Raw genomic sequence first — 17,764 nt, 5'->3', positions numbered from 1 at the left:
AAGTTTTATTAGTGAGACACCATGAGGTACAGTTGTAGACTTGATTCATATTGGCTCTGATGATTTGCTCACAGAGCAGGCATTTCATATCTTTCCTGTCTCCACTAGAATGATAGTGCCTTGCAGGTAGTTTCCTGTTAGCCTCATAATTAGCCTCATACCCAAAGACCCCCACTTCCTCTCTGGAATGAATGATAGAGACTAGGGGCTGGTTCTGGCTAAAATGTGGGCCAGACCCTCCCCTATCTCTGTCTCAGTGGATTGTGAGAGTCACACAGGAGAGTATATGCAGAAGCACCTCATGGGCAGTGACTCTTGAAGGCAATGGAACTTAATTCTCTCGACAAGGTCAGTTTGCATTTGGAGACATTTTGGATTGAGGCTCTGTGTTTGTTGCTTTCAGTGTTGTTCTTGTAAGACAGGGCTTTGTGTTAAATTAGGAAGAGGGAGTGTTTTCCAATTGACTTGTGGCCTAATTTAGGTAGCTCTGGAGAAGCCAACACTTGGCAGGTCTCTGTGCAGGGTTTTTTTTTTTTTTTTTTTTTTTTTGCTAGTGAAGGGCCTTGAGTCACTCATGGGAAGATTGAGAGAAGATCCCTGTCTTCTCTTGCCAGTATTGATTCTAAAACGGAACTGGGAAGGACGGAGGCATCTCTGATTCTACTCTCTCCTCCTCACACTGTTGTTTAACCTACAGGAAAGAGAGATTTGCTAGCAAGGTGGTGAGTTGGAATTTGTTTGTAAAAGCTTGTCTTTGATGATATATGCAGAAACACAAGGTTCCATGATCCTCCCTTGCTCTTTATGTCTTTGATTTTAAGCAACGAAATGGTCTTTGTTGTCGTCAAAATTCAGCTCCTTCCACCCTCCTGTCCCCACCCTTACCCTTCTTTTTATAAATTTTTTTTCCAGGCATCAGAGATCTAGTACAAGGGTTAAGCAGTTGACTTGCATGTGGCTGACCTTGGTTTTATCCCTAGTATCACATATGTTCCACCTGAGCACTTCCAGGAGTGACCCCTGAGCACTGAGCCAGGAGTAGCCCCTGAGTATTGCTGAGTGTGACCCAAACTACTCCCTAACCACCCCTTTCCCAAATATTTCCAGTTGCAATTACTAGTAGGCTAGATGTTTTTCTCTCTCCTGCTTATTTTCATTTCTCTGCTACTTTCCATCTTTTGTGGTGCCTTTTCCCGTTCCAGTTAAATTCTCTGTGGCTTTGTTTTTCTAATCTGTTCTTCACTGTTAACCCACGCCTGTGCTTTCCTTTGTCCTCGCTAAACCCTCAGGCTTGTCTGCTTCTTTCCTTGTCTCCTTCCTCTCTTTGGGCCCTGAGGTAATGGGACTTCATTTCTGGATACATTTTCTTCCTGGCCGATAGTTTTCCTAGCTTCCAGGATGCTGTGTCATATATGCTGTGGCTGAGATAACTTTTCCCTTGATGTTCTCTGATTTAAGAGAAAAAGTGAAGACAAGAGGCCCAGTATTACTGAATAAGACCACAGGAGTCTAGGAAGAGCAGAGGCGAGAGCACGGAAAGATACTGTGGTAGAGGTAGGCATTGAGGCACCTTTGGGGCAGTTAATTGCTTCTTTTCTTGTTCCCATAAAGGCTCTGCTTATGCGTGGACGAAGCTACTTTCAGGACCAGCTCATGGCTCTCAGCTGCCCAATAGCTTCCAGATGTGGGGAGGTTGCTGCCTGGAGAGTGGACCCTGGGCCCTAGCTCTCAGTTTGCCTTGTGGACAGATCCAGAGCAGCTGCCCACCAGGAGTTCCACTTTCTTTTCTATAAGGATTTAGGTACTGGTGCATTCTCAGGATTCTTGCAGCTTTCTGTTCTGTATATCTCAGAGTCTGCACTTTTTTTTTCTTAGTGAGGACCCCTTGATTCTTTTTCTTTTTCTTTTTTTGCTTTTTGGGCCACACAGAGGTTACTCCTGGCTCATGCACTCAGGAAATACTCCTGGCGGTGCTTGAGGGACCATATGGGATGCTGGGAATCGAACTCGGGTTGGCTGTGTGCAAGGCAAATGCCTTACCCACTGTGCTATCACTCCAGCCCCCCCCCCCCCCATTCTTTTATCTTGCACTGGGCATCATTTGGAGAGCCACTGCCTTGATGTCTTTGGAATAGCCTGGCTGTGTGTCTGTGCTCATGTGTGTGCCTGTGTGTGTATGAGTTCAGGCTGGTGAGGAAAAGGACATTCTGGCACAGGTACCGGTCAGATGAGAGAGGCAAAGGGCACTTATCTTTTTAAAAAAAATTTAAAAATAGGGTCACACAAGCGATACTTGATAGGATTGACAGCACAGCCTAGGCCAGTAGAGCTGGGGCCGAGTGGGACCACCAGAACCACATCCAGCATCTGGTTTAGCAACTTTGGGTATGCTGGAGCTATAGACAGTGGTAATTAGTGATTAGCTCCGGACCTTGCACCTGCTAGGCCACTCCACCACTTGAGCCCTCTCCCTTGTCCCGGTTCCTTTTTCTCGCTACCTTCTTAAGGACCAGATTGCATACAGGGGCAATCTGGTCTGCCTTGCTATATGAATAAAGATGACTGTTGTGCTCTTCTTTGCCCTGCTGTGATTAGTTCATGCAGACTTAGGAGCCTTTGTCTTCCTGCTGGTGTTAGTTTGGGTTTGGCACTTTCCATGCTGTCAGCTGACACCCATGACCTTTCAAATACACTTGATTTGACATAAATCCACAGAGCTCAGGTGTGAACTAATAACCACCATCTAAGATTACTATCTGCATGGGTTCTACCCGCACCTGAATTGATGAGTTCACATTTGCAAAAATGTGAAACTTGACTTGAGATATGATGTAAGATGAGCTTGAGGGGGGAGCTGAAGAGATAGTTTGAGGGTCAAGGCACTTGACTTGCATGTGGGCCACCCTGGGTTCAGTCTCCAATACATGAGTATCACATGGTCCCTAAGTACAACCTGAGTGACCTGTGAGCATAGAGCCAGGAATAACCCTGGAGCACTACAAGGTGTGGCCCCAGCATGCCCCACACTCCCTCCCTCTCAAAAAAAAAAATCCAAAAAAACCCCCCCCAAAAAAAACCCCAACTAACTGAAGGGATTATTGTTTTTTGAGGGTGGGCACACCTTGCAGTACTCAGGGTTTACTCCTGACTGTGCACTCAGGAATCACTACTGGTGGGGTCAGGGGACCAAGTGGTAGGTCAGGGATTGAAACTGGGTTGGCTGCATGCAAGACAAAAACTCTCCCTACTGTGCTATCACTCCAGCCGCGATGAGGGATACTTTCGTTAGACTACTTAGTGCCAGGTCATTACTAAAACATTCACCTCCACTATAAATTAACATAGGGTGCCCTAGAGATAAAACAGCCTAAGAAACCTTAAGCAGTTGTGTTCAAACATTTATTTCTGAAGAACTTGTTTTTTCTAAACAAAGTATTTTAATAAACTTCATCGCATGAACTATAAGAATGCCTTTTTTATTAGAAATAAATCCATCAAAATTTTTTATTGTATTTACTCAAGGAGACTAGTGACAGCCTGGTTGTCTGTTCCATTATGTTCAGTTTTGGTAAATAGTACTTGAGGCCTGTGTAATCTCTTTAAGACTTAGGAGTAGAAGCAGCAGGGGCTCCAAGCAGGTGCAGTGGGAGTTCGGCTACCTAGAGGGCAACATTCAGATGGATCCCTGGCACGACTCCTCCCCACCCCATCACAGGGTAACTGCAGTGCACTGCCCTGGAGAGCCTCAGAGCACAAGTGCATGTTCTCTGGTGCACTGCAACCAACGTGGGCCCCAGCAGTAGCTGCAGCAGCACAGCTGAGGACAGCAGCACTGTAGTCACGGGTGCCACTCCTGACCAGCACAGCAACAGCAATGGGGGGAGAAGGAAGGGGAAGAAAATAAAATGGTAGAAACACATTTGACAAAGGGCAGCTCAGATAGAGAAGGGAGCACCAAATAAAGGGTGTTTGGAGGATCCTCCCAGGAGGGGAGATGCATGTTGAAAGTAGACTATGGACCGAACATGATTGCCACTCAGTGCCTCTTTTGCAGACCACAACACCCAAAAGGAGAGAGAGATCACAGGGGAATGCCCTGCCACAGAGGCAGGGTGGGATGGGGGGGATGGGGGTGGGAGGTATACTGGGATCCATGGTGGTGGAAAATGGGCACTGGTGGAGGGATGGGTGCTTGATCATTGTATAATCGAAACCCAAGCACAAAAATTTGTAAGTCTACAACTGTACCTCATGGTGTTTCACTAATAAAAATTTGGTCACGGTCACGGTCCTCCCATTGTTCATCGATTTGCTCGAGCGGGCCCAGTAATGTCTCCATCAGGAGACTTGTTGTTACTGTGTTTGGCATATTGAGTACGTCACGGATAGCTTGCCAGGCTCTGCCGTGTGGGCGAGATACTCTTGGTAGCTTGCCAGGCTCTCCGAGAGGGGCGGAGGAATCGAACTCGGGTCGGCCATGTTGGCTGTGTGCAAGGCAAATGCCCTACCGCTGTGCTATCGCTCCAGCCCAATAAAAATTAATTTAAAATAAATGAACTTTGTCAGAGGTCTGTAAAATCCCGGCATTTCTTCATTGCAATTTAGTACTCTCCTAAACCCAGTGTGAAAATCACCAGAAAAGAGAATGAAAATGTACTAAGCATCTATGAAGGAGATAAAGAAAAATAAATCCAAATGAAAGTATAAGGGAAAATTAAAAAAAAAAGAGCAAACTTAATCTACCTTTTTTCCATATTCAAATGATTAATCCTTGATTCTAAACCAGATAGCAGAGATTCTAGACTTTTAAGACTAGAGAGGACTTTCTTTTCATTATAAATTTATTTGCAGTTATTTCATCTCATTATCTCTTGGAACAAACAAACAAGGAAAACAAAAACACAAAGACCCCGCCACCTCCCTCCTCAGCTGAAGTAACCCTTGTCATGTTTGGCCATCACCGACCCTTGGAAGGCTGCAGTGACCTCTGTGCCCTGTCCTTCCCGCCATTGTTTGAGGCTTTCCCTCAGGGACCTGCAGAGCATGCCTAATTCCTTGTCTGTGTGAGAGACCCTCAGATATTTGTAACAGGGACCATTTACTCAGGAGTCTTTTCTTCTTTGGCAAAAACAGTTCGAGTTCCTTCTATTGTTCCTCCTGTGACAACATGGTTTGTACCCTTCAGCGCCCTTGCCATGGCCCAGGTATGTCTGGCAGGAGTAAAAAAAGAGCTGCTTCATACATTCTTATTAGATTCTATTTTTATTTTTTTTAATGATACATAGTAGGTCAGAATGAATATTTGGGCAGGGGACTCACTCAGAGATGATACATCTTTGGTTGATTATTGATTTGGTTGATTATTGATTAAGATCACAACTGGTGTCCATCTTTTAAACCAAATTTTGCTTTGGTTTTGATTACTTTGATTACTTTGGAACTATTGAGTACAGGACCTTTATTCTTTAATCAGTGTTAGGATAATGCAAAAGTTGTGCTTTACAGAGAGAAATTATTTTTTTCTGTTCCCCCCCCCTCCCCCCGCCACCTTTTGCTTTTTTGGACACACCTGGTGATGCTTTGACTTTTTTTTTCTTTTTTCTTTTTTGGTACTTAATCATAGACAGCTGTTTAATTTACAGATATTTATACTTTTGAGAAAAATAATTCAGGCATTTGTACCACTGTAGCACTGTCCTCCCGTTGTTCATTGATTTGCTCGAGTGGGCACCAGTAACGTCTCATAACAACTTGTGAGACTTGTTGTTACTGTTTTTGGCATATCAAATATTTCACGGGTAGCTTGCCAGGCTTTACTGTGCGGGTGGGATACTCTCGGTAGCTTGCCGGGCTCTCCGAGAGGGGTGGAGGAATCATAAACTTAAATTTTAATATGCAAGAAACATCGGTAGGGCGTTTGCCTTGCACGCAGCCAACATGGCCAACCCGAGTTCGATTCCTCTGCCCCTCTCGGAGAGCCCGGCAAGCTACCGAGAGTATTGGATATGCCAAACACAGTAACAACAAAGTCTCCAATGGAGACGTTACTGGGCCCGCTCGAGAAAATCGACTTAGGGCTGGAGCGATAGCACAGCGGTAGGGCGTTTGCCTTGCACACAGCCAACATGGCCGACCCGAGTTTGATTCCTCTCCCCCTCTCGGAGAGCCTGGCAAGTTACCGAGAGGATCTCGCCCGCATGGCAGAGCCTGGCAAGCCCCCCGTGACGTATTCGATATGCCAGACACAGTAACAACAAAGTCTCCAATGGAGACGTTACTGGGCCCGCTCGAGCAAATCGACGATCAACGGGAGGGCCTTTACCTTTACCTTTATATACTTATTTTTAGACTGTTCTTGATGCACTATCTTTCCTTCCTTTTACTTATATGAGTCTGAACATGTAAGTCTAGCCCTAAAACTGTAGCAGAAGCATTTCCATACACTGGTCTCCATACTAGAGTCTGCGCTGAAATGTTTCCCTGGCTTTAGCGAGCACTCTTGGGAAGGAGGAGAGGGCTGCTCATCGGGTTGCCCTTCGAACCTTCCGCAGCTCTTCAATGGGTTTCCACTCTTGGTTAATTGTTAGAAGCTTTGTAGGCACATTAGGATCCATATATTCCCACATATTCTGGGCTTCTTGTTCAATCAATGATCACATCGGACTTCTTAAGGGAGTATTCACGGCTTCTTAAGGTGTCACTCCTGGCTCTGCACTCAGAGATCACTCCTGGTGGGCTTAGGGGACCATAAGGGATGCCGGAGATTGAGCCTGTGTTGGCTACATGCAAGGCAAGTGTCCTACCAGCTGTACGGTATCTCTCACTCACAAGTAGAATTTCTTTGGGAGGATGCTGATGCTAGCAGTGTCGGTTACGTTACCTGAATTTAGCATGTGTGAACATCCTGCGGTGTACTTGGTATGAATATAGTTATGTAGACTATAAAATAGTTTTCTCTTTCATTCGGTCCTGTTTGTCTGCCATCTGGTGGCCAGAAGCTTTAGTGAAGTAATTAAGTGCTTGTGGCATAACCTACCTATTTAGAGAGAAAAGGGAACTATTCTCTTGTGAAAACTTTGACCTGCCTCAGGCAAATTTGTATGAGAAAAGAAGATCAAGACTCAAATTGTTTAAAATGCACTGAACTTCATAATGTGCCTGTCAAGGTGTGTGTGGGGGAATGGGGTTGCTGGGGACACTGGTGGAGAGATGTTGACCCTGGTGGTGGCATTAGTTTTAAAATATTATATGCCTAAAACTCAACTATCACTAACTTTGTGAATCATGGATTAATTAAATATTTTTTTTTAAAAAAGTAAAGTTTGTCAGTGAACTCACAAGCTGGCACCACTTAGTAATAAGCCTTTAGAAAAATAAACAAATTTTAGTGCCAATGGAAAGTATGAATCAAATCATTAAGTGACTGCCTATTGTCCATTAACAGAGGGAATAATAAAAGAGAGTTTGGGCAAGACTGGGATGAAAATGATACTCTTGACCAACACAAGTCAGATGAATATTGATAGAGCATTTTTAGCAAACAATTTTGCAAATTGTGACAATGATTAACATTCTTGAACCCCTTTCTGGAATTTTGTTCTAAAAGAATTATGTCTTGCATGAAAATATTGTTCATGAAAGTACTTATACCACTGAGAAATAATAGCCTTAAAGTATTTTGGATTGCGATTAAGAAATGATTAAGTAAATTATGGAATATCAAACATTTGATGGAATGCAGTTTAAAAAAATGGTGCCAAAATCCTAACAGCTTAGAAAAAATGCTTTGGCTGAAGAGAGAAAAGCACAACCAGATTGGGAATTTAAATATTGGGTGGAGGCATATTTTTGCCTCTCATAGTTATTGTGGTAGGATTGGTGTTGCCTAAAATGCTATTATGAATAACTTTGTAAATAATGGTCCCTTAATAAAAAATTAAAATAAATTTTTTGCTTAGTCTAGTCATTCCACACTGATTTGAAGTGCTGCCTGTATTATTTAATTTTTAGGTATCTGTTTCTGGGCTCTATTTCTGTGGTCTATTTTTGTGCTACCATCACACTGTTTAATTTATCAAGTTCTGGCCCCTCCCACATGCTTCAAACATTCTCCCCTTTGCCAAAACTTTTGTTTCTGCTCTGCTAAGTTTATTCTTTCAGATGAACTATAGAATAAGCTTCAGATTCACTTGAAAAAAGCTAATTTAGGTTTTGACTAGAGTGCATTGATTTTATAGAATAATTGGAGAAGATAGTTTAGCATATACTTCCTTATCATTTCCAGAAGTTTCAGTGAAATCTCTGAGAGTCTTTAACTTTTTTTTTTTTGTGATGCTGGTGATCAGAGTCAGATTTCATGGATGCAAGAGACACACTTCATCCCGAGCCATATCCCTGGCCTCGGAGTATAGGAGTATCTTTTTATTTAGGATATAGCGAATGCACAGAAATCTAATAACACACTTCTGTTATGTTTGCATAGAGGAAATGGAGTGATTCTGACTCTGATGTCAACATGTTCATTTGGGAAAGTTTATACTTTTCAATTGCCATAAAACAAAGAATACTGTTGAATCCGGTTGGGGAAATAGTGGAAGCACATTGAAATTCTATAAATTGAAATTTATCTTTGCCATTCATAAAATTAGTTTTTTTTAAAAGAAGTTAGTGTTCTCTTAAGGAAAACAGCAGATTTTCAGCAGCCGCAGTAGAGAGACTCCAGTCCTAGCCAAAAATTGTCACCATTGGCTGATCATTCCTGTTATACTTGTTCAGTGCGTTTTTCAGAAGCCCTTTCTTCGGGCTGACCTCCTATTTAGTTTATCTAAATCTCCCCTGAGCTTTTCTAATTTTTCTGAATGGACGTGGTCTTGTTCTTTCATACACATTATTTCCTTTCTCTTTGGTCTCCTGCCAACCTCTCCCCTGCCCTCCCTGTATCCCCGTGTATCTCATTGGTGCTTTCCCTTGGTTTATCACCTGCCCCCTCTTTCTCCTGTGAGGTTTCGCAATATGATTTTCTCTTCTCTGTGATGAGCAAATTAAGAGGCTCCTTGGATTGCTGAGCATTAGGATTTCTGGGCCTCTCCCTTTAATGAACACTTCTGATTTCCGAGCTGGAATTGTTCATTTTTTTTTTTAAAGCCAAATCATGGTAAGATAGTGAAGGGAAGGCAAAACTGAATTATAAAACTGTCCTGGTAAGGGTTTATTGCATTAGAAAGGCCTGCAATTAGACTCTTTCATAGGTTGTAGTTCTTGTTCACCCAACCAACTAAGACAGTAATATGATCGTTATTTTGAATAGATGCAGATTAGATATCATTGAGATCTGTGAAAAACTTAGATCTGTTTATACAATTTGTTTTCTATTCAAAAATAATCACCAACAGGTCAGGCCAGATTCTGTCCCTGGATAATTAACAGTTCCATTAGTAACCAGGAACATGACTAAAGCAAGCTATTATTCCTTTTTTAGGAAATGGAATTTCATCTAAGTTTCCTCTTTCAGTCATGTCAGACATTTGTTATTGTTTTGTTTTCTTTTCAGATCCTCTTCCTGTACATTAAAAAAAAATCTATTGTATGGTAGAGTTTTCTTGGCATGTGACTTTCTATTGATTGTGTGTGTGCGCGTGCGTGTATGTGTGTGTGTGTGTGCGCACGTGCGTGCGTGCCTGCTGACATGCAGAGAAGGTGTAATTCAAAATTACAGACTGTTGAAAAATTTCAGGACTCTGCAGCGTATGTGTCTATCAGTTCAAAACTGAAGGTCACTTTTCATGGGAGGGGGTGACGGATTGCCAATCATTAGGAAAGTGTTGCCTTTTCTCTTTAACCATGTTAGAGACTATGACCACGTGCAGGTACTGGATGGCGGGGGTGGGGGGGTGTTGGATGCTGATGTTGTTCCTGAGGATGAGGGCCCAAACTTAGCACCCTGTGGAACATTGTGCTAGTCTCCATCAAAGACAAACATGTCCAGGACATCGTGCAGACTTTCTCTGCTCACTATTTCCCTGATGAGAGAGAGAGGGCAAGACAGTCTCCAGGGCCTTCTGTTTTTGTTGGGCAAAGTACAGGAGAGCCCAGCTGCTTGAGCGTGCGTGCAGGGAGCTAAGGAGCCATTTTCTCCTTCTGGTTTCCATTTGGCTGCCACTCCCACAGGCTGGACCAAATACACTTTCACCCCACCTCCAGGCTTTTGCATTGCCTTTTTTGTGTATTTGAAGGGAGGGGAGTTTCTGAATCCTTTCAGTTCTTTAGGATTCCAGGATCTGGCCCATGGCTCATGCACCCGCCACTGGCCCCTCCCTCCCACCCTCCCTCCCTCCTTCTCCCCTAAGACCATTCCTTTGCAGGGCTATTATGCTGATCAGAAGTTCTTAAGAGAAATTGTGAGGCCAGGCCAGGTGGGAACCAGGATTTGCAAATCCTTTAGAAAAGACAGCAAACAGCGGAGTAGCAAGTGTGAGAGCATGAGTTTCTATGTAATCAGCAGTGTTTGTGACTATTTCAGGTACTTCCTACCCACAGTGGTGCCATGCAGGGTGAGGCCAGAGCTAAGAATAAGTAAATAAATATTTTTGAACCTTTGTACCATGGCAGTATCTTCTGAAGAGAGAGAGAAAGAGAGAGAGAGAGAGAGAGAGAGAGAGAGAGAGAGAGAGAGAGAGAGAGAGAGAGAGAGAGAGAATGTGTGGTGGTAGTGGGTACAGGAGGTGGAGGGGAGGCGGTGTGTGAGTAACCTAAGCCACAGTGTCCACCAACAGGAACTCAAACAAAGTTGAGGACAGCAGAGGATCTCGTTTACAGAGCTCATGAGTTTTCTCAAGGAGCTCTTTCTCTAGCTTCGTTCTCTTCAGCTTTCAAAACAGAACAGCCCAGCTCTGAGCCCTGGGCTTCCGTCCGTCACCAGGCATCTAACTCCCTGTCGTCTAAAATGTTGTGGTTGGAAAGGACTCTCCAACGTGTTGGATTTCAACCACATGCAGTGAACATAACAAACACCACTGTTTTGGGACGCGGGCCTGTCTCAGGGCCAGGACAAGGCAGTGTCATGATGCCCTTTCCACCTTCTTCATTTTCCAGGGACAGATAATAGTCCAGGCGACGTTTGGCAAAAATGTTTATCTTCCCAAAGATGCCGAGTTTTACTTTATTTATAACGGAGCCCATCAGCGGCACATTGCGATGGCCGAGCGCGCCGAGGATAACATCCTGCAGTCCTGGGTTCCAGGTGAGCTGCCCTCTCTGCTGTCCTTGGGGAAATCTGTCCACATGCACCTTCCTTCTGGTACTGGAAGCTGGAGAGGATGGGCGGTGGGAGGCGGGGTGCTGGCCACACATCTGGGGTGCAGCTCACCTTTCCTGTTATCTGCAGCAGCCTTGTGGTCAGTCCAGTGGTGGAGACAGTAGGTCTCAGGGTTCTCCGGGTGGGCTTACGTGAGACATGGACAGCAGAACTTAATATTTCTCCCTCATCCACCTGTGGTCTATGTGTGTGTGCAGCTCCTGACTTGGGCTCTCTCCGATGATGGCTTTGGTGGCTGGCTTCCTTCTGTGGCACGTGGTATCCTGTCTCTCTAGACTCTTCCTCATTAGATCTCTGACTCCAGAATTTTTTTTCTCCCCATGCCCCCTCCTCACCAATATTTATTTTCAGAGACCCGTGATTCTCCCAGGTACCTCCCTCAGTTATCCTATGACAGGGGGGCAGAGGAGTGCTTCGTGTTAATCCACTGTTGAGAGCAAACAGCCTGTCTCAGATACAGTTGTTAGGTGCTTTGTTTTCATGGGTGTTGTGGCTGTGTACATGATGCTTCAGCTGCCAGCCTGACGTGTGATTACTCTGTTATTACCTGCAAGACAGGGTGGTTTTGGGATTTTCCCTAATCGTGGCACTTTCAGATTCTCTAACAATGTATTTTATGGGAGAACTTTTGGCTTTTCTTTTGGATAGGATTGGCCGCCTTTTGAAAGGAAAGGCTTTTTTCCCCCAAAATGCTTCTGTGATTTATCTCACATATGGAAAGAAGGTTTGTCAGTAAAGGACAAACAGCACATACACTGTGAGCATTTCAGAGATGTGCTCTGACCCCTCAGCCCTGACTTGGTCACTGAATTAATCTGGCATCCAATTTCTGAGACTGGGGATGATTTTAAGCCCTTCTTGCTCTGGCCCAGGAACACGGGTTCATATAACAACAGCACAGAAAAGTGCAACGTAATCAGTGGACACAGCCCCTTCGGCTGTCTCCTTAGCATCTGTCTGTTGGCTTTGGCATCTGCATGTCTTCTGTGTCCTCAACTCCCACCACTTTTCTCAGTTTTCTCTTTCATGGAACCTCTTAGAAAGAATAAAAATATCAAGTAAAATACCATTCCTCAGAGCAAACAGTGTCTTCTTCTCTACTTGCTCATAGGGGCAACTCTTCTGGTTGCTCATGCTGTGCAAAGGAGTTTATTGCCCACCCGGATGCCTACTCTGAAGGATGAGGTCTTGCCTCCTTTTCAACACATTCCCTGGGTGCAGATAACCACCCTGATTCCATACCCTCAATGTCCCTGCTTGTAGATTTCCCAAGGAAACTTTTTGAAAGCAAGTAGAACAAATTCCTATAGTGTTACTGAATGTGCTTCATCCGGAAGTGGTGCTACATCTCTCTGCCTGCCCTGTTGGCCCCATGGAGCCCCTGCTAAAGAGGCGATCTGTCCTGGACAGCGACCCTGAGATGCCCCTTTTTCCTGCAATGCCTGGGGCCCTGGCAGTGCTACCTTTGAGGAAAGATTATGAAGACTATGGAGAGTTAAGCCGAGCAGGAAGGATCGTCACCAGGAGCTCTTTTCCTCTGGGCCAGCAGTAGCAGAATGTTACCCCTTCATTTCTTCAGTCCTCATTATCATAGTCACAAGGTTTGGAAGTGCTCACTCCTGGAAATTCTGCCAAGGGCCACATGAAAATGGACCCAGGTTGAAATGCACCCGCTAGGGAAAAATCAAAGAGGAGCTTAAGGAGCCAGGGACACGTGGCAGGGTTGGGTGACCACCCACTGGGGCAACATTCAGACCACTGTCACAACTCAGAACTGGGCCACTGTAGGGAATTTCCTGCTGAGCTATCTTAGCCTCCCCTGCCTCCTATGCTCCAGGGCCTCTGTGGAATCAGGGTGATGGTGTGGTGCTAAAATAGCTGTAAGTATGTGACTCATGAGGGAAGGTCAGAAAAGGGGGGCATAGGCTTTTAAGACACGACACTTGAGATCAGGGATTGGGAGAGACACAGAAGATGAGGGTCTGCTCAACACAGCATTGGTCATGTTAGGAGAAGGGACACTGGAGCTATGAGAAGTATAAATGTCAGATTTAAAATTGGGAAGACTGGGAAGGTAGTGGTCAGCTGTCCTTGTCCCCAGGGGCTGCTCAATCTCTGAAGCTCATTGCTTTCAGTTCCAACCAAGCATGTATCCTGCTGAGTTGGGGGGCTCTGGAGACCGTAAGTGATGCCAGGGATCTAACCTGGATTGGTCACGTGCAGGGCAAGTGACCTAACCACTGGTCAGTCTCTCTGGCTCCTCTTGTGAACTCTTCGCTGTTTTGTTATCCAGGCCACGGGCGTCAGGAGACAGTGGCAGTGTCTGTGTGTCTCTGCTCGGAAGGATACTCCCCGGTGACCATGGGCTCCGGCTCGGTGACCTACGTGGACAACATGGCTTGCAGGCTGGCCCGTTTGCTGGTCACGCAGGCTGACCGCCTCACGGCCGGGAGCCATCAGAGCCTGCTGACACCTTTTGCTCTGCCGGTGGGAGCGCTGCCTGCCCTGGATGAAGAGCTGGTGCTGGCTCTGGCCCATCTGGAATTACCGCAGGGATGGACGGTCTTGGGAAGTTCTTCGCTTGAAGGTGGGTCTTCTTGGGATCTACAGATTTCAGAACATGCCTTACAATGTGTTATTTATTCTCCATTACCCAGGGTGGGTTTTCCTGCCTGCTCTGCATCTGAACCCTATACCCTATTCCGACATGGCTGGATTCCCCTAAGGGCTGGGTTCCTGGGTCCCTGGGCTGGTTGAAGCTGCATTAATCTGGGAGGTGAAGAGCTTGGTCGAAGGGATGCAAGATGGGAGGGCGGCCTTTTTTTAAAAATTTTATTTACGTAGGAGTGCTGCTATTTATTCAGCCACTGATTAGCTGACTGAATTGGGCATGAACTCCACCTTACATTTTTTATTATTTTTTTTATAATTTTATTTATTGAATCACCATGAGAGAAGTTAAGAAGCTTTTGGGTTTAAGTCTCGGTCATACAATGAAAAACCCGTACCTTCACCAGTGCCCATTTTCCACTCCCCAAACCCCAGTATACCCCCACACCCTCCCATACTTTCCTCTACCTGTGGGGCAGATGATTTTCACATTACTCTCTCTCTACTTTGATTACCTTCAATATTTTGACATCGGACCCACCATTATTATTTGGGATTTTACCCCAACACTCAGATCTGCCGAAAAGGCAACAGTAGACAATTTGTTTTTATTGTTGGTTATGAATAACATATGATGTTGCGTGGCAGCAGTAGTGGCCGCATGATTTTGAAATTCCAAAATTTTAACACTTAAATATGGAGGGATTTCTGCCAAAACCTGCTACATTCTGAGATTTGTTCCTGAGTCTCTTGGATCATGGCTGTTAAGCAGCTTGATCAGGAGCCAGAGATGCCGTTCATGGGTGACGACTCGGGGTCTATTTTGGATGGGGAGGAAAGGGCTAGCTCCACCCCCATCCCATGAGGCCCTGTGTATCTCATCTCTGAGGGCCCAAGCCTGACTGTCCAATGGCCTCTGGAGGATGGTGGCCACCGAGCCGCCTAGGGGGAGCAGGCAGAGGGACAGCACCCTTCCCCCCTCCCCCCCAGACTGGCCTGGTGACAGTAACTTACTGCAGGATCCGGATGCATTTCTGCCAAAAGCCACTGGGTTCCAAGATTTGTTTCTGAGTCTCTGGGATCATGGCCGTTAAGCAGCTTGATCAGGAGCCAGAGAGGCCATGGGTGGCGACTTGGGGGTCTCGTTGGTATGGAAAGGAAAGGGCAGGCTCCACTTCCATCCTGTGAGACCCCAGTGTCTCATCACTGAGGGCCCAAACCTGACTGTTCAGTGGTCTCTGGAGGATGGCAGCCATTGGGCCACCAAAGGAAATTGGCCAAGGCATGAAACCTATTCCCACCTGGAGTGGCCCAGAGACGGTAACCTACTGCAGGGACTGGACGCATTTCTGCCAAAAGCCGCTGGGTTTCGAGATTTATTTCTGAGTCTCTGGGATCATGGTCATTAAATGGCTTGATTAGGAGTCAGAGAGCCATTTGTTGGCGGTGACTCAGGGCCTCGTTGGGGTGGGAGGGAAAGGGCCGGCTCCACCCCCATTCCGTGAGGCCCCTGTGTCTTGTCACTGCGGGCCCAAACCTGACTGTCCAATGGCCTTTGGTGGATGGCAGCCACTGGGCCACCAGGGGGAACTAGTCAAGGCACGAAACCTATTTCCACCTGGAGTGGCCCAGTGCTTATAACCTACTACAGGGACTGGACACATTTCTGCCAAAAGCCGTTGGGTTTCGATATTTGTTTCTGAGTATCTAGGATCATGGCCATTAATCAGTTTGATCAGGAACCAGAGAGGCCATGCCTCCAATTATATAGCTGAGCCAGAGGTGGTTTGTGGGTGTGTATCCCACATACCTAACTTTTGGCCATTTACTTTTTTGGTAAACTTTGCCCCAAGTTTTTGGGGTCTGGCCAAAGGCACAGCAGCAAGTTGGGGGTATCTGGAAGTCTGAAGGTGCCATCAGGCTGCTGATGCACTCGCCTCACAGGTACAGAGTGACCTGCTGGCAGCACCATACCCCCAGGGAGGGCGGCCTCTTTGGTCTGTGGTTTCACACTTCCTTTGACATCTTTTTTCACAAGGACTCAGGGGTCATTGTTGTGTTTCCAAACTAGGCAAGGTCATCAGGCAAAGGAGAATATCAGATATGTGGGGTGCTTAGAAGAAATGAGTCCATTCAGGAGATATCACTAACCACATCAGCACCTTTTAAAATGTCAGCATTGGATATTATGGTTGTTCTGTTCCTATTTTTTTGATAGATCACCGTAATGCTTTCTATAGGGACTTAACCAGACTTAAAGATACACAGCAAGGTAGCAGCAAAAGTTGAAAGGCCGTAGAATGGGAGAACTGATCCACAAAACTGGGTTGGGAGTTAGATTGAGTGGGAGGGAAGTTGGTGTATTTGGGAGAAGGAGGTGGGTACACTGGTGATGGGTTGGTGTTGGTGCATGAGAAACCATTATTATTAGTACTGTAAACCACAAAAACTCAATAAAAAATTAAAACAAAATTTTAGTGCTTCTGAGGGCACTCACATTTCCACTGGTGCTTTCACCTGTCTCTAGATGTCTCTAGTCATTGAATGACCAAGTAGACCCTTCATGACAAACCATGTGGAATATGTGTATGAACAGAGAAACATAGGTTAGATAGAAATCCATGCTAGGCATAAAGTTAAATTGTTGTATAGCTGCTTCTTGTGTTGACTGTTAGTCACATACCTTGATTGCACATAGATTTTGCTATTATATTGAGAAAAGCCCTGTATATATTTACTAGCCCTCTCTCTTGGCATTTCTTTCTTCATGGCCAGTACTTCCTTGCTGAGTTTTAATCTTGTTGATCTATCAAGATAGATCTATCAAGATCTATCAAGGCAGTGTTGAAAACTCCAACTACTATTGTGTTGCTACCAATGCCCTCCTTGAGGTCTATTAGCAGTTGTTTTAAGTATTTTGTTGACCCCTCATTGGTTGCTTATAGGTTTAGGAGTGTAATTTCTTTGGTGTATATATCACTTGATTTTTAAGAAATGGCCTTTTCTGTCTAATCTTTTTCAGCCTGAAATCTATGTTGTTGGATACTAGTATGGTCACCCCAGTTTTCCTGAAGGAGTTTTTTGCCTGAAGAATTGTTTTTCATCCTTTTACTTTGAGTCTGTGTTTGCTCTGACTGTTCAGATTTGTTTCTTGTAGGCAGCAGAATGTTGGATTCAGTTTTCCAATCCATTTTGCCCATCTGTCTCTTAGTTGGTGCATTTAGTCCATTGATATTGAGAGAGATTATTGTCATGGGTTTTTGGGCCATCTTTCTGTACAAGTTTGATTTGTTTGTGGAATTTGTCATGTCTTACAGTAGCCCCTTCAGTCCTTTTAAAGTTGGTTTTGAGTCTGTGAAGTTCCTGAGCTGTTGTTTATACCTGAAGTAGTGTATCATTCCTTCAAGTCGGAGTGAGAGTCTAGCCAGATAAAGTATTCTTGGTGAGAAGTTCATTTCATTGAGTTTTTTTTCACTGTATCCCACCACTGTCCTTGTGCCCAAATGGTTTCCTCTGATAAGTCTGCTGTAAGTCTAAGGGAAGCTCCTTCGTATGTGATTTCCTTCTTTGACCTAACTGCTTGCAGTATTGTGTCTCTATCTATGGTATTTGGCATCCTGATTATGATGTCTTGCGTCTTTTTATTAGGGTCTCTTTTAGCCTCTACCCTTAAGGCTTCTTGGATCTGGATGCCTATATTCTTCCACTCTGGGAACTTCTCAGCAATGATGTCTTTAATTATTACTTCCTCATTGGGGTTGTCTTCTAGGAGGATTTTTAGACTTCTCCTAAGAACCATTTAAGATCTTGAGGTAACATTTTACTTTCAATCTAGACTTG

General features: G+C 44.9%; 1 protein-coding gene across 1 annotated transcript in view; it reads left to right on the top strand.

Annotated features, from left to right (window-relative positions):
* Positions 1-17,764, top strand: part of ARHGEF28 (Rho guanine nucleotide exchange factor 28) — a 364,650-nt gene that overhangs the window by 131,684 nt on the left and 215,202 nt on the right. The window contains exons 3-4 of the mRNA XM_056112429.1: positions 11,092-11,239; positions 13,608-13,901. Coding sequence (XP_055968404.1) covers positions 11,092-11,239; positions 13,608-13,901 — 442 coding nt within the window. The remainder of the gene's footprint in view (positions 1-11,091; positions 11,240-13,607; positions 13,902-17,764) is intronic.

This window comes from Sorex fumeus, unplaced genomic scaffold (assembly GCF_029834395.1).
Source record: "Sorex fumeus unplaced genomic scaffold, SorFum_2.1 ptg000018l, whole genome shotgun sequence".
Taxonomy (NCBI): domain Eukaryota; kingdom Metazoa; phylum Chordata; class Mammalia; order Eulipotyphla; family Soricidae; genus Sorex; species Sorex fumeus.
Note: the sequence above shows the minus strand (reverse complement) of the source record. Positions and strands in the feature narration are given on the sequence as shown.